Here is a 24,841-nt window from a genome sequence, read left to right as displayed (position 1 = left end):
ATTTGAATGTTTCTTGTAGAGTAACTTTCAGTTTGTAAACAGAACCAGAAAATCAGTATATGTGGTCAATAATTGAAAATAAGTAGTGCTCAATTAAAAAAAGTTCGCTATTTAAGTATTACCTACTCAGAATAATCAAGCAGAGTTAACTTTAAAAAAGTAAGCTTATTAAGTATTATTTACTCAGAATAATTAAATTGAACTCTTTCACCAATAATAAGTGCACTGAACTTGATTTTTAAGGCTTAAAACTTAATTTTATTTTGTGTTGTTGAGTGAAAATAATTTAGTACATAGAGGTTAAAAGATTTAAGTATAAAAATATTTGAATATAAGTTCAGAGAACTTAAAAATTATGAAAACGATAACAAAATAAATCAGTATAGCCGATGTATCATTTTAAAGTTAAGTTTACTTAAAAATAATAATATATGTACTCAAATTTTATTATGTAATCGGTTACATCAAAAGTTTTAAGTACTCTGAACTTGTTCAGGTTTACAGTGTACCCTTGCCCCTGTTTGTTCTCTCTCCAAATCTGGAGAACGGATAGGCTAAAGGCAGTGCAACTTCTATTACATCAAATCATTTTACACATGACTATCCGAAATGTTTACATGACTGCATGAACCAAAACAAAATCAAACATTATTTCAAAAGTGGTGGTAAACAGGAAGTGTACAGCCTAGTTGACCATTACATCGCTATGAATTAAATTTATATAAATGTTATCGGAGCTGACTCAGTTCCTCCTAATTTACCTTTACTTTAAGACATATTGCATGGCATTTCCTTGGCATTTCCATGGCTTACAGAACCATCTGATTTCATGTGAGTGGAAAGTTGTCACCGTTTTTTTTTCCTCGTTATAGAGCGCCAAATACTTTGCGGGGTGAAGACAGAAGATAAATGGTCTGAATGAGCACATCAGCGTTTTTTCTGAATGGATACTTAGACGCGTAGTGTTCTGTGATGCAATGTTAGCAGCGACAGAGGGAGGGGGGAGGGACGAAGAATACAGAAATGTACTCTCAGTTGCTGAGAAGAAGCTGAGTTGTGCATTTGAGCATCAGCCATCGCCTTTGTCAAAAGCACCGTTGTAGCAATCAGTTGGAGACGCTAAGGTACATCATGGACATCATTTGCGCACTGCAGTTTCCTCTAATCTGAAAAACTCTCGGTCCCAATTTGGCGACTTTATTGTAACAAGTATGAGCGCGGATTGTTCGGGTTATTACAACGCGGAAAAGGAGTTTGTGAACGCATCCACGTGTCCTAAACTGGGCAACGACGCGAGAGCTGTGTTCTGCTGTGGCTTCAGCGACTTCAAGTATTGCTGTGATGACCCAAACAGCTTTTTTCCTTACGAGTATGGGTACATGTGGTGGTTAAGGTAAGAATGAGCGAAGAACCTCTGTTTGTGCCACCTGTTTACACAAAGAAAGTTCAATAGTTTTAAGCCTAATGAAGCATTTTCTCTTCTGCACTAAATTGTATTGTGTACTGTATTAAGCCTTATAGCCTGCACACTCTACTGGTTGAGAGAGATATTGGATAAAATATGTCTAACCCCTCTCCAAAGATTGCAGGGGTACATGGGGTCCCAGCAGTGCCTCTTTTTTCATGCTTCTGAATGAGGAATGGCAATACTTCTCCCTTGACATCATGTTTACTTTTTTGGAAAGGGAATGCAAACTAATTGACTTCCATCAACTGAAATAGCAGCACAATGAGCAACATTGTTTCACTCTGCAAGGGTGGATTTAACACCCAACCTTTCGACAGGTGAATTGTAGTTAAAGTAATTTCTAAATAGCCAGGCTCTAAATGTTCTGACAGATAAGTTAATGTTCAGTTTATATGATATAATAATGTAATGCAGAGGTAGTAAGAGGCGTCTAAATTGCCCAGTAACCAGTTTAACATTTTGAAATTATTTTAATATTGACTATTCATGTGTTCTATCAGCTTGGTTGGCCTTCAGGTGAATAAGGTAATAATGTTAGGTGTATACTTATGCAGCTTTTGTTGAGACATCAGAGTTGTAGCTTAGTGTGAAGAGGACATTCTGGTCACTTTCTTTAAATATCTTTGCTGTTGCACTATGAATAATATGCTAAAGATGAAAAAAAAATCTTTCAGTGACGTTTTACTTTTTGTTAGATTTTTGTAGTCAAAGTCACTTGGATCATCATTCCATTTTGTAACATCCCAAAAATAAGAGGTTTATTTTGAGTGATCCACTGTTTCTATGGTATCCAGTGATGTGGAATCATGGCTGTCATAGTTGTTTGCTTTGGTGTGGAGCTTCTGGTCTGCTATAGTGGAGAGAAAAATATCTTTCCACCCTTAATTTCTGTGTCACTAATGGGTTTTCCAACCTCCACACCAACAGTTGTATATAGGTGGGAGGTTTAATTGCATAGTTAGTCACTTGGTATGCATGGAAGACTGCACTTGGAGACTGTAGACCTCTGCCAAGACCAAATGCCGTATCTCGCAATGTCAACGAAAATAAAACTAAATGCATGGATCTGCCTCGTGATTCGGATCCACCCCAAAATTGAATGGGTTCTTCCTTGGCCCTTGGTAGTTTTTCCGTTGTCCTGCTGACAGACAGACAAACAGACAAACAAACCGCACAGAAAACATAACCTCCTTGGCGAAGGTTATGACACCTGCAAGGCAATAAATGGTCAACAGCCTATTGGAAATCATTCATGTCACGCTGCCCGGGGGCGAAGGGCAATCCTGGGGGTGCTGGCCTATGATAGATCCGTGAGTGTGGGGTCATTTTATTTGGCAAGGGGCATCCCATGGGCAGTGGAGTGCATGTGGTGTTGTATCACTGCAAAATCTTTATGTTGCATGGATTTAAAGAAAATGTATAGAGATAGTTTTCAGTTTTGTAAAGTTGAGCATTGGGTCAAGCATAGTGACGACAGCAGGAGGGCAGTACAAACAACTTGAATTGTCCAGCTTTTCAGAGATTGCCTGTAGGCAGTTTATGTGTTGCCTGGTAACAGGACAGACTTTTTGTCAGAACCCAGAACATTGCTATTGTTATCAGTGGAGACAAAGAAATGACAAAAGCCATTTTCTTTAAATTACTCCTATCCTAGAAATAGTCTTATTTGAGATGCGTGAGGTCTTGAGGTCTTGTTGTTCTACTGAATATCATCATAGCATGTATTGTGCATGAGACACTGCCTCCTGTGTGTAATACCAATTAACTAAGTGATAAGTGGAAAAGAGCCACTTTGAGATGTCTATTGACTGTCCATGGTGCTGAAATGAGCTTGGTGCTCTCTCTCTCTCTTTCTCTCTCTCCTCCTCTCTCTCCCTCCCTCCCTCTCTCTCTCTTTCTTTTTCTCTCCTCCTCTCTCTCCCTCCCTCCCTCTCTCTCTCTTCCTTCCTCTCTCTCTCCCTCCCTCACTCTCTCTCTCTTTCTTTCTCTCCCCCCTCTCTCTCTCCCTCCCTCCCTCTCTCTCTCCGTCCCTTTCTCTCCCTCCCTCCCTCTTTCTCTCCCTCCCTCCTTCTCTCTCTCCCTCCCTCCCTCTCTATCTCTCCCTCTTCTCTCTCTCTCTCTTCCTCTCCTTCCCTCCCTCCCTCCCTCTCTCTCTCTCTCTCTCTCTCTTTCTCTCTCCCTCTCTCACTCTCTCTCTCTCTTCCTTTATCTTTGTGAATGTACCCACCACTCTTCTCTTCTGCTCTCCAGTGTCGGCGCATTGGTGGGCTTGTCCATTGCAGCAGTGGTCCTTCTGGCCTTCGTTATCACTGTATGTGTGCTCTGCTACCTTTTCATCGCCACCAAGCCGCGGGGACTGGACAACGGCCTGCCACTGCACGCACCAGGTACTCGCCGGAATCAGACAGGCGCCTCACACGCATCCATCATGGTCTAATGAGTGTCTCTAGCAGGAGCAGTAAAAGACTACAACAGCCCTCATTACCATTGCAGGCTAGAGTCGCACCATGACTGGAATTCAGATATGGAAGCTATGCATTTGTGGGAGATCAGGTCTTTTTTTTATTCAGTACCTGGACATGAAACCCACTTAGAGGAAATAAGTGCCCTCAATCTCCCACAGTGTAGCTTTCTCAGCACATGTCAACCCATCACCAACCCACAAAAGGGACATTTTTCATATACAAGAGCTGAATGGCATACGCTTTTGGGTTGGGGTTAAGGTCACGTTATGGGAAGGGTTAGCAGGTTGGGTTGTTAAATATTTTATAGGTTTGTGAAATATTTGTTATTATACGGTTACTTACCAAAATGATTAAAGACATCCCTCCAAAATACCTCTTTTTGATGATTTTGTTGCCGCTTCATGACTTCCGCTAAGAAAAAATAGTTCTTCACGCAAATGGAACTGTAAAGTTTCAGGTGCCGCGTAGCAACCTATTACTTGCTGACTTCAAGTACTCACTGAATTTCCATTACGAAAAGTGAATGGACGACTCGCGGAATGATGAAAGATGTGAATCAGAAGCACCAAAACCTGTTGCCAATGGCAGTGGTCATTCCATTCCATTTGCAGCAGGTCAATATAAAGACATATCAGTCCCCCGAACGTTGGGGTAGCCATTCAATTCAATGGAAGTTTTTGCAACATTCTAAGGAGCCGTATAATAACAACGAATAGTTTGCAGGCCATCTCATAACAGACCATTTAAGTGTTACTGATATTAGCTCTGGATTAACTGAGTGAAGGCAGAGAAAGATGGAAGAATAAAAAAAGCCTCAGACTCTTCTGAATATCAAAACCATAACATTTCTAATCAAAGACCACAGTGCTGATATAGTCAGTACCCTAGGGTGTATATCAATGAGTAATCTGCTTTCTGGGCTGTAAACACTGGCTACCTCTGCTGATCTGTAAGGCACAGATGATCCCTTTGAAGCTGCAGTACTGTGAGATATAACCATACACTTAGAAGTCTACTGGTCTTCTCTCAGTGTCTTCCCAAACAGCACACATCATTTGCAGGGAAAATACACGCCATTTCCTCATGTTTTTCCCTGGAAGAAGGCAAAGTACCAGGCGAAAGCAACACAAATTCTGTCAAAGTTTATGTAACTTTGAAAGCCAGGCATTCATTAAAAAATATCATTGTTATAAGCCTGTTTAAAGGCTCAACACCAAATCAGCTGTCTGTTTATGGTGCACAAATGCCATACAAGGATATTGAAACTTAATTTTATGCAAGCATGTTTTCAGACTGTTGGTTAAAAAAGTCTTGCACATGTATGCAGTTTCTCCCTGTCATTGATGCTGATTGGCCCATGTATTTATAAAAATGCTCTTCAAGGGCAAGATTTGCGGGGGGGGGGGGTTCTCCATAGACAACCAGGACAGGCATGCCTATCTAGTGTGTCACATAACACACATTAAAGGCTAGATAACACAGTTTTGTAGCTTGTCAACTTCAGTGGGTGTTCACCAGGTATTGATTCAGTTCATGGCTTCCGTAGAGATCTGCCAGTGCCCCGGTGGTAATCAATAAATATAAATGTAGAGATCTGCCAGTGCCCCGGTGGTAATCAATAAATATAAATGTAGAGATCTGCCAGTGCCCCGGTGGTAATCAATAAATATAAATGTAGAGATCTGCCAGTGCCCCGGTGGTAATCAATAAATATAAATGTAGAGATCTGCCAGTGCCCCGGTGGTAATCAATCAATATAAATGTAGAGATCTGCCAGTGCCCCGGTGGTAATCAATCAATAGAGAGTCATAGAGGCACCACCGTCATTTGTGCTTGTTTTTGTCTGAGGAAGAAATAATGGGTGATTCACAGCTGTGTTGTCGCCCAGCCTACAGATTTCTCACAGGAAACCTCCCCTAACAAACCTCAACACACACACACACACACACACACACACACACATACACACACACACACACACACACACACATAAACACACACACACACACACACACACATAAACACACACACACACACACAGACACTCACACATAACAAATACACCCCCCCCACACACACACACACACACACATACAAAAATGAGGGATGAATATAAAACAGCTATCTTTGCATGAGATTAAAGCTGAAACTTTGTAATTATAATACTGTGGACTCATAATGAGACTCAACAGCCCTGGTAATCAGCCTATATGTTTTCTTGGCAGAGGGTAAAGATTATGGGCGTGCCATTCAATTAATTAGCCGTCAGGTGTAAATAGAGCAGATTAGTGTTGTTTAAATAGATATTAAATCTGCACTGCTGCCAGGATCTAAAATGAAAAACCTATTTGAAACACAAGGCTGTCTTTTCTACAGGCTGCAGGTTCAATGAGAATGGGGTTGCTAGTGCATGGGTGGAAGGGCAAAAAGCATTACTTGAGCAGATAGAATCTACTTGACTCTTCCCAAGATTGAGGTTGCTACCTCTTCGTGACTGTTATATAGATGGGAAATTGCGTCTACTATTTGTGCCTCAATCTTCTCATGCCAAGCTTTACCCTGTATGCAGCCGTATGAGATTATTGAACCACTTTTTCCTCATGTCAGTCTGATTTGTGAGATTTTGTGAGTTTGTTTTGGTCTCTGTCCTCTGCCATAGGTCCGCAAGAGGGTCCGAGTCAGGCTGCCGCTCCCACCGGGCCGCAGGGTTTCCGCAAGCATTTTTTCCGGAGCAAACTGGACTGTGAGAACCAGCCGCCGGACCCCGACCGCCTCTTTCAGCGCTGTTTCATGGCCACCGTCACCACCATCAATGTGGAGGGACCCTCGTAGAGGGATCCGAGGACAAAGACCCCGCTCGTCTCCCCAGCCTGCTAGAACCAACCACCAGCCACCTCAGCAAGATGCTTTGGCCACATCTGTCCAAGATCAGGTTTCTCTGAGTCATTCCCTGTCCTTTATCCTCCGAGTCCCACAGGCAACAGGGACGGCACAGTCTGTCCATTTAAGCCGCCCCAGAACAGTGCATGCTCTGTCAAAAACACATTTTCTTGTCCCACTTCAATAAAAATAAAAAAAACTTGGAAACATAAAAGAACGGTCGATGAGTAACTAGCACCCAGACAGTGCCTTAAACAAAGAACAACACCACTGGATGTACAATGTTAGTCCTTGGTCTAGTCTTTAGTCAGTAATACCATGAAATGTTATTGACTTTGTCAATGACTTTAGATTTTATGGTGCAAAATGCCAATTGATTAAATTCTGGACTGAGCCTGAGATGCTATAGTTAATTATGCTCTGATGACTTACAGCAGCAAAGCATCCAGTGATTGCTGCCGACTTCTGTTGGTCTGTACTCTGGTGAGCATCAGACTGTGTGGAGAAACGAAGACTGTCCCCAAAGTGTTCTTGGATACCCCTGTGAGTGTCTGTGCATGTCTTAAACCTGTCCTTTCTGCATCGGATGCACTGTTCAATGTGTCAGCAACAACAATGCAGGTTCCTATTTCTCTATTCAGTATCTGTATCTTTTTACTGACTCTTTGCCTAAGCAGTACTCATTGTTGTCTCTCAAGGCTTGTCAAACTTTTTTAACGTTATTGTTCGCTTGTGAAGTGTACTTCTGGCCTGTTGTTTGTTGTTTTCCCTATGTGTGTATGTGTGTCCATGGTTACCGGAAAGTGCCAAAGCAATGCTGACATGTTCATGCAAGTGTCACATGATCGCGTAGCTTTTGTGACTTCTGTCTTTGGTGTCCTCTGGCAGGTGTCTGGCATGCATCACTGTGAAGGATTTGTCAGAGGATTTTCTCTGTGTTCTCTTGTGATCAAATGAAGGCCTTTTATCTGTGTTTACAGTTCTTAGCCAAAAGCTAATTACAGACATTGTTATAGGATGGATGATGACTGATGCATTAAAGCAATTTTCTCTCTGAATGTAGTTGCCTCTCACATTTTTTGACAAAATGGACATGCAATCATCGGTTGTATTACTCCTCTTATGCAGAGAAACGGTGCAAGAGGAAATAGGGGTCTATAATTTAACACCTAGTAACCTTACTGTCACATTACGTCTGAAAGAGATACTTTGTGTCTTACACTTAAGTGTGATGGTTTGACACTTCTTACATAGAGGCACTGATAGGGAAAACTATACAAAAGTAATTACCCTGGTATTACCCAGAACATTAACAGGAACTATAGTAAAATAAAATAAAAAATAACTGCCTACGGTCGCACCACTTTAACCCATGACGTTTGCCTTAAGGTACCCCCGAGTATTAAGTGAATACTGTTTGCCTTAAGTGACCACCAAGTGAATGACAAGACAGGCCGCTATGCTCAAATTCTCTCTCACTCTATCAACTCCTTTAACTCAAACAGCCCCTTTGTACACCCCTCTAAACACACACACACACACACAAAGGGGTATCTTAAGGTGCCGAGGCAAGCTCAGCATAGAGCAATTAAATAGTATTTGGTGTAGGGCCTGTCCTCAGTCGAGGATAACGTGTAGTCCCCCTGCTCACAGAATCATGCTGGATTGTGACAGCGGAGGCAGAGCAGAACAGTGGCCAAACGGGTGGTGAGAGGGAGGGGGGATGGGCCGGAGAACATCAGAGGTGATGGCGCTCAACATAAAAGGGTACGTTACTTGAGTCTATTGAAAGATAGATGTAAAGCGCTGTTGGTCAGGAACAGTCAATCAATGAATGACATAGCCCCTGATATTTATCACTCCCCACATGCATTTATTTATAAGAAGCTTTGAGGTGTCCATGGAAGCAAATTAGGCATGGGTAAACGGTATCAATGCATATATTTACTTTACATCAAAGTCTTTGCATTTTACAATGAATGGGTCAGAAAACATGGATGACATTTAGCCATGTATGGTCACTATCCACTATCCTCAGACATGTTTTAGGGAAGCTATTCTCCCCTTAGATGTACAGGTGAATTCATATTGTTCCATAGCTCTGTGTTGGTCAACTATTATGGTAGGGCACCAGGTAAATGAACAATAGACAGAAGATTATCAACCTAAAAATCCTGTGGTTTCCTTCCATTACAAAAATGTACATTCCTGTGAGAGCAGCGGACACATGATGCATCATTGAGATCAGGATTTAACACTGATAATCTGATTGTGCATTCCCTACATCTAAAAACTCTGGCTGGAAAAGTATCAGAAATCAGTGTTGCCTGGGATATCCACTAGGAAAACCTGATTTTAAAGATGGATATCACAGTTTGACTGCTGTTTAAAGAAACAGTCCGAAAGGACAGATTATATTACACGCTCTATCATCAGTCCCGTCTAGAGTAATGAAGGCACAGGTCTTTGGCTGATGTGTCACCAAAAACACGTTAGAGAACAAAGCATTTAAAGATAAAACCAAAGACCTTTAATGGCTTGATTTAATATGAAATAGTTATGTTAGTCGACTGAGAAAGTGAAGTTAGTCACAAATGGCTTGAGTCCATCCTCTGCCATGTAAACCATATCATTTCACTATTGATCTCAGCACTTAATACTAATGATGTCCTTTGACTCTCACCCACACAGCTGTGCCGCCGCATCATGATAAGCCTTGTATCTCTACAGTAATTAAACCACACATCCAGTGGTAAATCTCGGGGGAGAAGCCAGATGTGGCCAGTTGTGTTGTGGGTGGTCCAACACCTGTCTGGGAATACATGTTCGTCATTGATTTAATTTCCTTTTTAAACGTTCACCATGAGTAAACAATGTTAATCCATCAAATATATTCAGGAGGGCTATTTTGCATTCAGTGGTGTCTTCAGTTTTCTTTCAATGATAATGGTGATATGAAACACCGTGTTTGTGTCGTTTACACTTTTGATCAGTTCGTTAGAACAATGAGTTAAAAGATGAGGGAATCTGTGACCAAGCATCAAGCGAACTACATCAGTCTATAATCACATTCATGTATCTCTCTCTCTCTCTCTCTCTTTCTCTCTCTCTCTCTCTCTCTCTCTCTCTATCTCTCTCTGTTCTGTGTTGTTTTTACTGAGAATGGTAGGTATACAGATTCAACTGTGAAATCCCCAGTGGAGACACTGACTCTGTTGCTGCCAGGTCACTGTGACACAAAGGAGTTGCCTGTGGAGAGGGAATGTAAGGGAGATATTTTAGCAACGTTTTACTTGCTGACTTTTACAAAAAGACTGCTTGATGTGATTTAGAAGCATAAAACCCATTGCCAAAGGCATTCATTCATTTTTTTGCAGCGGTCAACATAAAGAAATACCAGACTAACTTCTGCATATTAGGAGAGCCCATTCAATTCAACTGATTTTTTTGCAACATTCAGAGGACCTGTATAATAAGTTTAGTTTAGTTATGTTGAGACCATTTGGATGTCTGGTTTTGTCCAGTTATTTATTTATGTATCTATCCATACAAGAAATGTTTGTTTGTTTTATTTGATTTTCAGAAGTTTTCAACCATTGTCATAGCCTGGATGCCAGACGAATTTAGCCACGCCCACACATTTTTTGGTCGGGAAGTTCGGTCTGGTGTCGCTCCGTTGGGGAGAAATTATCTCCTCACAAAAATCTGTGAGGAGATAGATAGACCAATCAAATTGTCAGGGCGGGCTTTATACGACGATGGACAGATGATCAACCCTAACGTAATCAACTACGTCACCAAAGAGCTTTTGGGGTGAATTCGTTTTCAACAAACATGGCTGCCATTGGAGAGCTGAAATGTGGAAATTCGAGTCTGTTTTAGAAGACATTGACAGCACATTCATTTTGAAAGAGGAACAGAGAAACGCGATCAAGGCATTTGTCGATCGAAAATATGTTTTTGCCGTCCTTCCTACGGGATCCGGTAAAAGTTTAATGTATCAGCTGGCCCCATGGTCTACGTTATGGTCATACTACGTTGCTCTGATTGGTTCTAGATATATCCAATTGAGCGAAGAGGCATTTTTTTTCCTGGTTCGGTTGAAACACGCCCCATAATCACAGTCCAACGGAGCGGTATCAGACTCATATTCTGACTAGAATTATGAGTATGACATCGTCAGGCTACCATTGTCAACCACACTCACAAAACAACACACCATGACAGTTCGATCTGAATCATTAATGGCGTGACAGAGGCAGAGTGCTGTGGAACGCACGCATCGTCATATCTGAATCATTAAGGGCGTGACGGAGGCAGAGTGCTGTGGAACGCACGCATGGTCATATCTGAATCACCTTTCCTCAGCTTTCACAGCATGACATTGCCAACTATACTGCAAAAATACACCAGTTAGCAAGTTTTTTGCATGCCTTTTAGATAGTTAGCTTGCTAGTTTTGGAACAGAACTCCTTATTGCTGCTTTAACGTTCATATTTAGCAGATATTTTGCAGTTCAGGTTGATACAATTACCAAAAAACCTATGTTCCTGAAATGTGGAGAAGCTTGTGTTTTTTAACTAACCCTCCTTCCTCACCCAAACCATATATAAGACAAGGAAAAAATACTCCATCGGAAGAAGAGATAACAAACCCTCAGAACTATGCCAAGGCCTTCCTACATTAGTGTTGTTTCATACTTGCCTAAAACTGAAGAGTAGAGCACTTGCTGGCCAGTCCTGACTGGGATTCAAAACAAATATGTTAATGTTTAATTTGTGTCAGAAATGTGTTCACAAGCCATGTTGGTTTTGATGTGTTTGTGTGGGAGGAAATTTAATTAATTTCATCTTGTTTTTTACCCCCAGCATATTTTTAGATTAGAAGAAAAATGAAGTGCAGCAGAACCTTGGGAAAGAGTGAAAACATGACTAATACCTCCTCTATGTTAAATTAGTATGAGTCATTTGCCAAATCACAGACTTTCCTCTGTGTTGCCATAATCTTTAATTTATTGTGACTTCAGCATGAGTGTTGACATGCTACCTACAATTTCTCTATCAGAGAATTTAATATAGATGACAACCATGCCCACTCTTGTCCTTTCATTTTATTAACTCTCTCTTTTGTGTGTGTGTGTGTGTGTGTGTGTGTGTGTGTGTGTGTGTGTGTGTGTGTGTGTGTGTGTGTGTGTGTGACAAAATCACACACTCAAAACCACAAAAGGTCACCAAGAACTTTGGGTTACATTTCAAAGTCAGAATTCACTTTTAACCTCCTTGTGTAAATCTCACCTTTGTGGCTGTGTCGATTCGCCTGCCTCCTCTCTAGCAATCACCAATGTATCTCCGCTATGTATCTGAGGCACTGTGCGACTCTTAGGACTCCACCGTATTTGCAAACACAGTTGGAAGCCAAGGCATCCCAAATTACTTTGTTGTTATTGTGTCACCTGCTGACTGAAATCCACAGGCAGGAGAGAGAGGCACGGAGAGACACACATCACAGAGGGGGTGGCGGGAGACGTGAGGCTTCTCTTTCCCCAAGAGACAAGATTGTAGGGCCATGTTATTTGATGTAAGATAGATAAACAAATGGACTTTACAAGGTTCACTACTCCTCCCATGTTTCAAAAATCGTTGGAGTTCATACTCATTTCATAAGAAAGTGAGACTCCAATCAATCTTCCATTGATTATCTCTTTCTGAGGAAGCGTGTGCTTGAAGACGCAAAGGGCAATACTACCAATCAGTACATGCCTCTGTCAGTCTCTGCATGGCTTCACTGGAAGATAAGACAGAAGCTCTTTCGGCCGTTTTTAGTTAATCATTTTTTAGTTCATCATTTCACACTCTGCTCACTTTGACCTAGCACATCTGTGCACAGATAGCTGCCCACAGAACAGACGCATGGTTTAACAGAGGTTTAAATACATTTAATGATGATCCTCTGACAAATACATTGTATGTATACATTTACACATTCATGGGAGTCATAAATGCATACTGGTTTAAATCTCCTATATATTTCACCTCTGGGCAACATATTAGACACTTAATTTACGAGAGTCTGCGGAAGTGCCACTGTGTCCCAGAGCCAACAACACCTCATGTGTCTTAATTAAACATAAACAAACAAAGCAGCTCCATGCTTGATACCTCCTGCTCACGGTTGAACATGTTTAGTGTCTTAACTTGAAATCAGTCCCTATTCCCTCTAGGGAAACATTGTTCATGAGAAAGAAGATGTAACGCTAAAGCTGTATATTTAATTAACTGACCTGACCTCAGAAATGTCCTTCAATTCAGACAACTAAAGAAAGAGATGAAGAAAAAACACCTCTCACCTCTCATATTAAACCTCTCAAATCCTGCACAAGTCCTCACTTGTGAATTTGAGATGACTCAGTCTATGTTCATGAGAGGCTGAGGCAGAAAGGTCAGGGTTAATATTCTCTTTAAGCCCAGGAGCAGAACTAGCTTAAGAGTATATTAAGCTTAAGTTGCAATACTGAAATACTGTTCATAGGGTTATTGTGCAATTTATTTGCACTTAAGTTAATACAGTCTTCTTCGAGGGTTTATCAGAGGCCCTGCTTGAAAATCATTTTTAGCTTCACTGAGAAATTCAGAGTGACAAGTTAGGTCAAATATGTACTCAAATGTAATAACAAGAAATCAGATACCGAGACTATCACCACACAGGGTATAGTGTTTGCTTCTTGGTGAAAATGGCTTCAGATATTTGAATTACCAGTGCAGCATATTGACCATTAAATTGAAATGTTTTATTCATCACTCTTTGTTCATCAACCTTTTCTGTGTTGTTTGTTTGCATCTTCCATAGATTTTCAATACACTTTACATCATTGGCAGTCTTTCTCTGTGTTTTGCATAATTTTGACTTGACTCGCATATCCTGTGAAAGGATGCAGGCCAGAGAACAAATCAGAACCTAAGCTTTACTCATTATGGGATAGACCCAGAGGTGGGCGAATAGGGTGATAATTTAACAAAACTCATTAGAAAACTAATTTGGCACAAAATATGTATGTGACCAATTGCTGTGAACACAAACATGATGGATTAACCTTTCCCTCCTGTCTTGCGCAGACCAGGTTTATAACAACCGAGGAATACATTTTTTTTTTTTAAACTAAACTAAATGAACACAATGAAAGAAGATGACTGAAGAAATACATTTTCTCTGCCGCCATATGGTCCTTGGGCCTGTAAAATTGTTTTTCTTTTTAGATAATTTAAGTTTTCAGTCTCCATCAAATAGACAAACACCACCTGTTCTCAATCAATGGCTATGAGGTGAAGCCATGTATCTACAGGCTTATGTTATGTTTAATATGCAAGGGAGAGATCATGGACCTGGCGACAAGTGGCTTCTTGGAAAACTAATGTGATTTCCTGTTACCACAAAGAAGGATGGGAAGCTTCAGCTCAAGCCCAATTTCTCTGCTGTTGGTGCAAGGCAAATTGCCAATCTCTGGGGAAATTTCTGTGGACATGCACAAGCAGTCCTTATGAACTGTGTGCAGAATACACTTCTGCTGCTTCAACCCTCAGGAATAACAGGGAAACATGAGAAACAATTCTGGCGCTCGGACGCCTGTAGGTTATGGCTTCTTTATTAGTCCACACACGTGTGTCATCACACATTCCATAGCTTCAGCAGCGGCATAGTATAAGTGACAAGGCAAGGCAAAGAAATCTGTTTATTTCAACACAAAATGGTCACTTATCCTGCATATAATAGTGCACAACAAAAATGTAAAATTGATTGAATGAATCCATGTTCTAATGAGCCATTGAACTATTGATGGTTTCATTTTCAAAATATCAAAAACTCCTGTTCTCAAGATTTTATGATGGAGGTTTATCACGTTTCAAAGGCATGGCTCCTCTTTCTGCAGTATGGATTCCTGCCCAGTGCTTGGTGTCTTGGCATTTGTAACAGTGGTTCATTGAAAGATGACTACAGTGGCTCACTAAAGTTCAGTTTTCTTCTTCAGGATAAGTTTTCGGACCATATCAGCTACTTTTGGTCGGACTTCTTTCACAGATGTCTGGGGACCCCATGCATCGACAACTTTTCCATCGACATCAATTAGATACTTCCAGAAATTCCAGTCAGGTTCCTTCCCAGACGCATCTACAGCAAGAGAAAATTAAAACAAATGAACTTCCTGTCCTTTTTAGTCTAACCATTCTACTCTACCAACATTAAGCAATGGCGGTTTCTTTCTGAGATGACTGAGTGAGTAATTGTATTTATTTCAAATGAGATACCTGCTTCTATCAGGCTAACAATTCAGAGGTAGCCATCATTCTGAGAACATCCCTAAATACATTTTGATGAGAATGATACAGATTAGATTACAGATTACAAAAAGATTACAGTTGCAGATTACAGCGGTTTGGGTAAGCAGCGTAGCTTTGTCTTCACTTTGCTGATAGAAATGCAGGCCTCATGCTAAAACAGAATTCATTCACACCTAACAACCCTCTGTCAGCTGTCAGCACGTTAACAAAATCCTAATAGTTATAGTCCTTCCTTATTGGAAACCCTACATGACATTTATGCATATACAGATAGTTTGTTCACACCTCACCATCGGCTACTCACAATGCACATGAACATACACAGACTCACACATGCACAAAAATACATACATCAACCTACCCACCCACACAAACACAAACACACCCACACACCCCCACATGCACACACACACACACAGACACATACACACAAGAAAACCAAACACACAAGCGAACACACACACACACACACACACACTAACACCAGATAATCCAAACATGCATCATTCTTTATTCAAGCTCACCAGAGAGGTACTTGAAGGCGTTGTTGGCCCCTGCCCCCACCACGGCGATCTTGCTGAAGAGCGGGAAAGACACGCCATAGACGCGCCTTACGAAGCTGTCGATTTCCTTGTCGCTTCCCGGCTCCTGCTGCCCGAACTGATTGCAGGGGAAGCCGAGGACGTTGAAGTGGTACGGCCCAAAGTCCCTCTGGAGCTGCTGCAGGTCTGTGTAGTGCGCCTCAGTGAAGCCACAGTCGCTGGCCACGTTAACCACCAGAGATACCTGCGAAAGAGTAATGAGGTAGGTGACCTGGTGATTCGTTCATACATCGCTTGTAGCAGGAGCTCATTGGAAGCTTCCCATGGACAAAGGTGAATGAGGACTGGTCAACATACAAGGAGGAACAGCTTGACAGTAGAGAATGGTTGAATACCCTTTGATTAGTTACAAGTTACAAGTCTCTTATTGTCAGATGCACAGAATGACACAGGATCAGACTGGGCATTGAAATTCTTAGGACAAGGCACCGCACAACAACCTACCATACCATAACATAACATAGTATAACATAACATGACGTCAAGTACTCTGAACATCATTTACACGTAATAAACATATAATAACTTAAATAACCTTACTAAATATACAAGATATATAATATACCCTAACCCTATAATATACAATACAATATGCTAAACATATAACAACCTATATAATACTAACATATATACATAAAACATAAAATACACATATAATAAACTATGCTAACCTATTAAGCCTATACTAACCTACAGACAATCCAGTGAGGGAGTTACAGGTAGTGCAATAATTCTGATATAATATTACTGCTATTGCAAACAGTAAGTTGGAAGTGACAGTGAATGTAAGTGTAGTGCAAACCAGTGGCGGCTGGTGATTTTTTTTGGGGGGGGGGCGCAATCATAGACATATATAGACTATAGGCGCAGTTGGGCAGTGCGGTTTAAATAGCACTCCACAATGAGAAAACAAAAACACAAGAGAGGTTTTGAGTCGAATATATTAAAAAACAAAAGATTTATTTCATGAAAACACAGTGCTCAACACTGTCCACTAACAACTCTCAACAAACTGTAAAATTGGGCATGAGAGGTTTAGAGCAGAATGGTTTAAGAAACATTGGGTTGGGTTCCAGAGGTTTAAATATTGGGTAGTAGAGGTTTAGAGTAGACTAGATTCAGAAACATTGTGTACAAGTTTAAAACAGAGTAGATAAAAAAAATGAAAAAAACACAGGGTGTAGAGGTTTAGAGCAGAATAGAGTGAGAAAGACTGAATGATACCAGTAGTTTAGAGCAGACTAGATTCAGAAACACTGGATGATACATGTTTTCGAATGCCAATTCGGTACCCTTCGTCCAACTGCTCTGCAATACTCAGTCTTCCAAAGAGGCTTAGCTTCAGGCTGTTAGATGGCTGCGGCAAGATTCGTGCTTCTTACATTTATCGTTGAAGTGCTTTAGATCCCTCATCCCCGTTGCAGTCCAGATTGTTTCAGTCCCAGGACTTTGGAACAACAGGCAGGGAAAACAAAAAAACGCATCACTCACTGAACAACCAGCTAACCAGCTCCGGTTAGCATACAGGCTTGAGGAGAAGCTACGGGTGTACGTCCTCCCGCGATCGATGCTCTGCTGCTGCATTTTTAAATCCGGACGTTCGGGTCCCATGTCTTTCAGTCTCTTCTTATCGACATCTGATCGTCGATTCGAAAGTTTTCAGTCGGCATACTCACAGAATCAAAGTCTCTGCTAGCTATGTTGCTCTCGTAGATACGTGAGATGTATATGGGATATGAGGGAATGATAAAGGTCTCTGATTCGACGAATAGTCCAGTCGCGTTGAAATAAGAAACGATGTCATTGGTCAGGGCGCAAAATTTTGCGCCCCAGGATCGAACTTTCATCCGCCAATGAGAAGCTGTCCTTGCTCAAATGTTGCAGAAAAGTATGAGAGCTCCCATTGACTTCCATTTGGCCGGCGCCCCTCCAGGGAGGAGTGGCTTATCTCAGTGATAACGAATGGCAATATATTATATTTGGTCACATTTAAGTGGTTGTTGACAGGGGCTTACGCTCTCCCACACACATGTAACGCGTTAACACAGTACAGTTCCTATTTTAATTGTTTGGTATATAATGTTTTTTTACTTTTTTTTTTTTTTTTCATCTCAAAATTTTAGGAGGGGCGGCGCCCTTGCGCCCTGTATTGACGCACCGCCACTGGTGCAAACAGTAATTTGAAAGTTACAGTGTATGTAAAGTGACGAGTGCAAAAGTGCCGATAGTGTGTCAATGTCCATTTAGCAGCCTGATGGCCCTCGGGAAAAAACTGTTCTCCAGTCTGCGTGTACAAGACCGGATGCTACGGTACCTGCTTCCAGAAGGCAGTGGGGTAAAAAGTCTGAAGGCTGGGTGGTAGCAGTCGTTTAGGATCCTGCCAGCTTTCCTGAGGCATCGTGTGTGGTAGGTGTCCTGCAGGGCTGGGAGCTCCCTGCCGATGATGAACTCTGCAGACCTGACCACACTACGTAGGGCCTTGGCTGTGCAGCACACTGTGATGCAACCAGTCAGGATGCTCTCTATTGTACATCTGTAGAAGTTGGTGAGGATGACTGAGTCCATGCCAAACTTCTTCAGTCTCCTCAGGAAGAAGAGGCGCTTCCGGGCCGCTTTGACCACCTTGTCCGTGTGAGCAGACCAGGTGAGGTCATTACTGATGTTTACCCCGAGGAACCTGAAGCAGCTGACCTTTTCCACTGCGGAACCGTTGATGTATAGGGGTGCGTGCTCCTCCACCTGCCGTCTCCTATAGTCCACAATCATCTCCTTTGTCTTGCTGATGTTGAGAGAGAGGTTATTATCCTGACACCATGTAGTCAGGGTAACAACCTCCTCTCTGTAGGCTGACTCATCATTGTCAGTGCGGTCACGATCCTCACCACCTGTGGCCTCCGCGTTAGGAAGTCGAAGATCCATTTGCATAGGGGGGTGCTAAGTCCCAGGTCTACGAGCTTCGAGACGAGTCTGGAGGGGATGATGGTATTGAATGCTGAACTGTAGTCAATGAACAGCATCCTCACATATGTATTCCCTTTGTCCAGGTGGGAGAGGGCGGTGTGCGTGGTCAGGGCTATGGCATCGTCTGTAGACCTGTTGGACCGGTATGCAAACTGCATAGGGTCCAGGGTGGGAGGCAGCAAGGAGCAGATGAATGATTTGACTAGCCGCTCGAAGCACTTCATGATCACAGAGGTCAGTGCTCCCGGGTGATAGTCATTTAAGCAGGTGACCTTGGTGTTCTTGGGCACAGGGACGATTAACAACACTATTCCCTACTATTCCCATTTTACTCAAACCTGCCATTTCATTTAATGTCATTTTAATTCATTCTGAACGCATTTAGTTCAGTGACCCTTTAATATTTAGGTATTTATACAACATGACAACAGAACAAGTCCAACACAACTGCCAGGACATGTGCACTTTTGTTTTGACTTTGAATAGGAACATGACTCCCTGATTTAATCACACATTTATAATTGGTCTATATGCAAATACGCACCTTCCATTAGCTCCCATAAATTTGCTCTGGCTGATTGGCATTTCACTTTTAATTCTTTCATTCACTCACAATCAGACAAAGGCCCCAAATGTGTTCCTTCAATGATATTAAATTCAATTGTCAGTCTGTTGCTACCCTGTAATTTGTATCAAATTCAGCGCCACAAAAAGATACTCAGAGCACACTGGCAAATGCCAGTGCATCTACTGTTTTAAATCAATTATCATTTCAATAAGAAATACATCATATGTCATATCAATTCAACCGTTCAGTCAGAGGAGAACAATGTTCAAATGCTTTCTAAATGTTTGTTTGACATCATTCTGATGTTCATGGGAAAGACATGATGGATAAGAATGATCAAAGTCTTAAGATGCAACATAATGTTGTAACTGTTTGTAGTACCCAATATGTTCTGATTAATGTGGAACTATTCTGTTCTAGAATGTTCCTCATGACTCCCGTTTGTGACTAATGTTAGCGTGTATGATTGTCATCATTTTGTCCGTCTTTATTGCTGTTTGATGCTTGTGTAGTTCCCCTGTGTTAGTTTAAGTTATCTGTACACTGTCAGTGTCTTTATGTCGAGAATAGACCTGTCAGTCGCTCCTGTCCTACTATGTCAGTGTTTCTTGCCTGTATGCATGTCACAATAAAGGCCTACAGACAAACAAAAAAAAGCAACACCACGCAGTTATCCTCTTTGAAAAACACACAGACATTGCAATATTTACTGTACATCATGACAATTATGTTCTGACATCATGCAGAGATAAGTATTACCATGAGTGGCATGAAGCTACAGTGTTATTCTAGATTTCCTCATTTGGTTGTTAACACAATGCCTCAAGGAAATCAGCAGACTGTTGAACACAGGCTAATAGGGCATATGTATAAACTAGATGCATTCAGACATACAGTATATGAAAATGAATTTTAAATATTCATGTATTCAGAGTATTCATGAGACATGAACTTCAGTGATGTACAGATGAATATATCTTTTTCTAATCATGTCATATGGATTCAAATGTATTTACATGCGCTGAATGCAAAATATGTGGCCATTGTGTAGTACAGTATGACCCATACCACAATTGTTGTTTTACATATTTTTCATATTTACCATCTGTGAAAACACAGACGGTGCTCTTCATGTTTGGTGGCTAAGTGGTTGAGTGGCTGAGTTTTGAGTGGTTGAGGCTTGAGCAACATAGTAACAGCTTTTTAAGATGTTTGGAGGGCAAAAACTAGATAACAATATAGCTTTAAAACCAAAATTATATACACCTTTATTTTATCTTTCAGTTTGAGTTTGCATCACCTTGGATTTGAATCATAGAAATGTGTCTAAAACAGTAGCCTACATAAGCATAAGCTAAATGTACAATAATATATTTTTCACAATAATACTATATTATGACACTATGATCATCCTTGGTTTGTGTTGTGTTCCGAGTAAATGGTTTAGTGACAAACCTGGGTAAGTTAACTCAGAGTAAGTAGTAAACCTCCTAATAGAAGCACTATGGCTTTGTTTTGCAACAGGAATGAAGTAATTGGCTCTTCTATAAGAGTTGGCACTGTTGGCAGTACCTGCTCTTCCTCTCCCATTTCCATCCCCTTCTCTCTGTCTTTTTATCTCTTCCCTTCTCAAAGCTGAGCTTTGATTGATGCATTTTCTTCTGTGTAGGATTCATCAGATAATGTCTGGGGATGAATGGTATTTAACTACAAGCAGTCTGCTAGTAAAATTCTTGCGAACTCAGCTGCCTGCCCGGTTGCTTGACATAATCAAAGAACCATCATGTTTGGTAAAACATTTTTAGTTATTTAGTTTATGACATAGACAAAACTGGGATATGATCACCTGGTCACCTTAAGCAACTAAACATCCTGTGACAGTAGGCTTTCCCACATAATACAGGTTAATTCACATGTCCCTAAGTAGTCTGTGAGCGTCTCGGACAACTCCTTTAAAACTCCAAAATCGAACAGAAGTATTGTGGTTGATTTAGCTACAAAGCCAAAACCTATTTCCGCTGGTCTTGTGTGTGCTTGCCAACCCCGTTCCCTTGCTTTCGATACCAGTTATGCACAAGTTGGCTATTTCCCTTCAAAGGCTTCCTCAATCATATCTTGAAAGGGAATCGTTCACTCAATAAAGTAAACAATGCGCTCACACTCAGAATACAACACCATGTCTGGTCTCATAGCAGTCACAACAATACATGGTGGAACTTGTTGCCTTCCAAGATCTGCCAGTAAAATAAATTCTACTATCCCTGTCATTAACCGGCAACTCATTTAACCCTGGCTCAAGCTAGTTCTTCAATCAGACAGAATATGTTTGAATCAGCAAACATCTATACGCAACTTGCAGCTTCCATCTTTACCCATCCACTGACTGAGGTTCTGCAGAGCTAGGGGGACATCAAAAGTGTCTCCAACAATGAATTTAATGTGGTGAGCATCCATAGCCAACAGCTCCTCCATCCATAGCTAACCGTCTTCTTCTCGACATTATGCCAGCTCATCCATTGCCCCTTGCTCCATTGCCACCGCTGCTGGTCAAGTTTCCGCTTCTTGCTTGCGAACAAAGCTGGTTACCATCTGCCTCCTCCTCTCGAATGTAGCCTTACACCATGGTTTCCAACTGTCACCTAACCCAAACCCTGCTGTTCCACTCTGTACCTGCCCAATGATATCCCTATACTGCAAAACACCTTGAGCATGGTGAACGGCTTCTTGTGGATTTCACTTTCTCCCGGTTTTCACCGTTGGAACTGTGTTCTTGACTGCTGGATCCTTAGATATTTCCAGGTTGGTGCTCCTTTATAGACATGATAAGGTACCCTGTTAGGTCCAGGAGCTGATGCAGCCCTTGCACAACGCACAACCTCTTGCACCTCTCTCTACCTGGATGGGCCATCATCCATTGGCAATCATATCTCTCCAACTGGAGGAATGTCTGCGGGAAACACGGCATCCACATGCCTAGGGATTGTCACTATACACCCATTGGAGATACTCTTACAGGTCCTTCCTTTCAACTCTCAACTTTGCATCACTTCCATCATCAGACAGATAATTGTCCTTATTCACCATCACTAGCTACAAGCACTACTAGCTCACATCACCAATATACAGTGTCTTTCTATACACTAATTCACCATCACTAGTTGTGTTTCTCCTTTATCACCAGTTCAACTTACTAGACGTATCAGTATTTTCACCATCACCAGTCCACCTCTACATTCTGTGTGAAAAATTAAAAAAAAAGTATAATTCAAATTCCTGACAAAGATTGTGGTGATAGCCTGTGATGCAATTATGTACGCCTCGGACAATTTGAAATGTGTTGGATATTTAGCAGATCTTGAAATTTGTAAGCCACATTCGATCCAATTGGCACACAAATCATAATTTTCATGTTGCAACGATCAAATATCACATTTTGATAAGTCATTATGATACTTTGAGAGCTCTTAATGGGTTGTTGCTACCATGCAGAAATATTCTCAAGAAGTGCATAGCTTTCAGAAAGATATAGTGAATAGTGGTCACTAGTGTGGTAGTAGTTACGGCAGAAAATGTATGCTTCAGGAAATGATAGTTCTTTCTTGTCTGCTCTCTCTCTCTCTCTCGTCTACTCGAAAAAAACTAATGCACATTTTTTTTCACTATTTTCCTTGAAACAATACTTACTTTTATATAAATTAGGTCATAGGCCTACAGGCAGGACCAAATTAATTCAGTAGTAGTCTACTCTCCTTCTCTGAGGAAACACCAGGACTACCCTCTTTCTCTGAGGAAACACCATTGTCCATTAGACTAAACATTCACACCCTTAATAATTCGTTCTTAGTAGGTAGTAGTAGTGTAACATAGTATACTATGTTTAGATGATGGCATAACTGAACGACAGAACAAACATGTATGTTTATGTAGGCTAGTTCTCCATGGGGTGACTGTAGCCTATACATATACAATAAGTAGTCAGTATATGAGGGTGAAGAATCAAGGTTTGTATATAAAACATTTCTGAAACAAAAGTAATACTGACATTCCCTGATTCTGTGTAGGCTGTAATATTATGCATACTGTCCCTCTCTCTAATAGGCTAAATACAAAGAGCAGACCTCAAATGCAGCAATGAATACCGTTGAAAAAAAAGCATTATCAGGACGTTGTTAGTGGTTTCACGTGCAAGATGTCATATCTGAAACATTTACCATACGTTGAACATTCAGAAAGAAACACCTATCGGTAAAATTAGTCACTTTATGACAAGAGCCTTCACTTGTTATCTCGTGAGGACCTCTAGTGTTATTTTGACGTAGGGTAGCGTACTTTTTGCTGAATTATGGATGTCTGAGTAGAATAATTTAGACATGATAGATTCAAGAACGACCACATAGGCTATCGAGATATAATGAGTTCTATATTAACCCTCAGACATTCATGAAATAGCGCATTTTTTTTTTTTTAAATGAGACAAGTAATCCAGACGACACAAATATGACAAGAAGAAATAGCTTACAGGACTCATATTAATTATAGGGAAGCGATAGTCTAGGCTACTTTATGTTATCAAACTAAACAGACAGTTCAGGGTATGTCACATAGAGGTAGCATACCGTTTATTGGACCATAAGATGATAGGCTAAGCTAGTTAAAGGTGGTGCCACGTAGACACAAAGTGAACGGAAAGAATACAAAACTCCGCGGAATTTTGTATTGTGTTAGTGCTTTATTCAAAAACAGAAAGACAGTGAAGCACAAAAAGTAAGGTACACAAACGAACAGACATGCTCAGTGGAAAACAAAGGATGCAGAGCAGCTTTAGAGTCATGCAAAACACCAGGTGCGCTACATCCCCAACGTCCCCAATCCCGTTCTCAGGCGCTCCAAAGTTTGAAAACTTACCGAACCTCTGTACTTTTCCAAAGTCACTAATCTCCCTCTAATATTAACGACTTTGAATGTGTAAAAATCTTTCTGCTTGGCGTCGATAAGATGAGACAGGATGGGTAACAATACAAGGACCGCTAGAAACATCTTGGAATGTGAGGGTAGGCTGGCCCAAACTGGCTTACTTTATTTCTCGTTTTGAGTAGGCTACAGTGGCGTAGTGGGACACGTTGATTTTGTGTTACGTACAGGACGTCCAAAGAGCCAATGAAATTAAATGGAATGAGTGAAAGAAAACGCAGTGGGCCTTGCCTGTCTGGCCTCGTACGGAATTTGCACAGACCAAGGCTATTACCATATCCCAAATGTGTTGTAAGAGTCCAAAATATGTGACATGCGAGGAGAATTGCGTATCAATATTAACATCTAATCAGATGTATCAATATTAACATCTGACTAAGCTAGGCTAAATCTTTTGCTTTCAGTGACTTGCCACAGAAAAATATAGCCTGATTCTTTGGAATCCCTTTCAGAATGAACGACTCAAACTAAATCTGTCACTCAATTGTAGAACACTTCTGAAACAGAGGGTTTCTATAAATAGACAAATGAGTCCCGTGAAAATGTGGTTCACACAACGAACACGGGTAACCGGTTTCAACACACTCTGAACC

The 24,841-nt window shown here is 41.1% G+C and overlaps 2 protein-coding genes across 2 annotated transcripts; one reads left to right on the top strand and one right to left on the bottom strand.

Annotated features, from left to right (window-relative positions):
* Positions 1-1,014: 1,014 nt before the first annotated feature.
* On the top strand, positions 1,015-7,022 carry shisal2a (shisa like 2A). The gene is made up of 3 exons (XM_012821601.3): positions 1,015-1,393; positions 3,719-3,855; positions 6,593-7,022. Exons 1-3 carry the CDS (start codon positions 1,212-1,214, stop codon positions 6,763-6,765), a joined length of 492 nt encoding a protein of 163 aa, XP_012677055.1. The 5' UTR covers positions 1,015-1,211; the 3' UTR covers positions 6,766-7,022.
* Positions 7,023-14,411: 7,389 nt separating this feature from the next.
* gpx7 (glutathione peroxidase 7) lies at positions 14,412-24,836 on the bottom strand. The gene is made up of 3 exons (XM_012821759.3): positions 24,183-24,836; positions 15,671-15,932; positions 14,412-14,976 (listed from the first exon to the last, which is right to left on the bottom strand). The coding sequence occupies exons 1-3, from the start codon at positions 24,312-24,314 to the stop codon at positions 14,813-14,815; spliced, it is 558 nt and encodes a 185-aa protein (XP_012677213.1). The 5' UTR covers positions 24,315-24,836; the 3' UTR covers positions 14,412-14,812.
* Between the last annotated feature and the right edge of the window lie 5 nt (positions 24,837-24,841).

The sequence above is a fragment of the Clupea harengus genome, chromosome 10 (assembly GCF_900700415.2).
Source record: "Clupea harengus chromosome 10, Ch_v2.0.2, whole genome shotgun sequence".
Taxonomy (NCBI): Eukaryota; Metazoa; Chordata; class Actinopteri; order Clupeiformes; family Clupeidae; genus Clupea; species Clupea harengus.
This window is presented reverse-complemented; position numbering and strand designations above follow the sequence as displayed.

What these genes read in the sequence shown, in the direction of transcription:
- gpx7 (XM_012821759.3), bottom strand. Translation starts at nt 24,314, where the DNA reads ATGTTTCTAGCGGTCCTTGTATTGTTACCCATCCTGTCTCATCTTATC. An exon ending in TGGAAAAGTACAGAGGTTCG is followed by an intron (nt 15,933 to 24,182) that starts GTAAGTTTTCAA and finishes ACTCTTTCGCAG; the next exon opens with GTATCTCTGGTGGTTAACGT. An exon ending in CGCCTTCAAGTACCTCTCTG is followed by an intron (nt 14,977 to 15,670) that starts GTGAGCTTGAAT and finishes CTCTTGCTGTAG; the next exon opens with ATGCGTCTGGGAAGGAACCT.
- shisal2a (XM_012821601.3), top strand. Translation starts at nt 1,212, where the DNA reads ATGAGCGCGGATTGTTCGGGTTATTACAACGCGGAAAAGGAGTTTGTG. An exon ending in GGGTACATGTGGTGGTTAAG is followed by an intron (nt 1,394 to 3,718) that starts GTAAGAATGAGC and finishes TCTGCTCTCCAG; the next exon opens with TGTCGGCGCATTGGTGGGCT. An exon ending in CCTGCCACTGCACGCACCAG is followed by an intron (nt 3,856 to 6,592) that starts GTACTCGCCGGA and finishes CCTCTGCCATAG; the next exon opens with GTCCGCAAGAGGGTCCGAGT.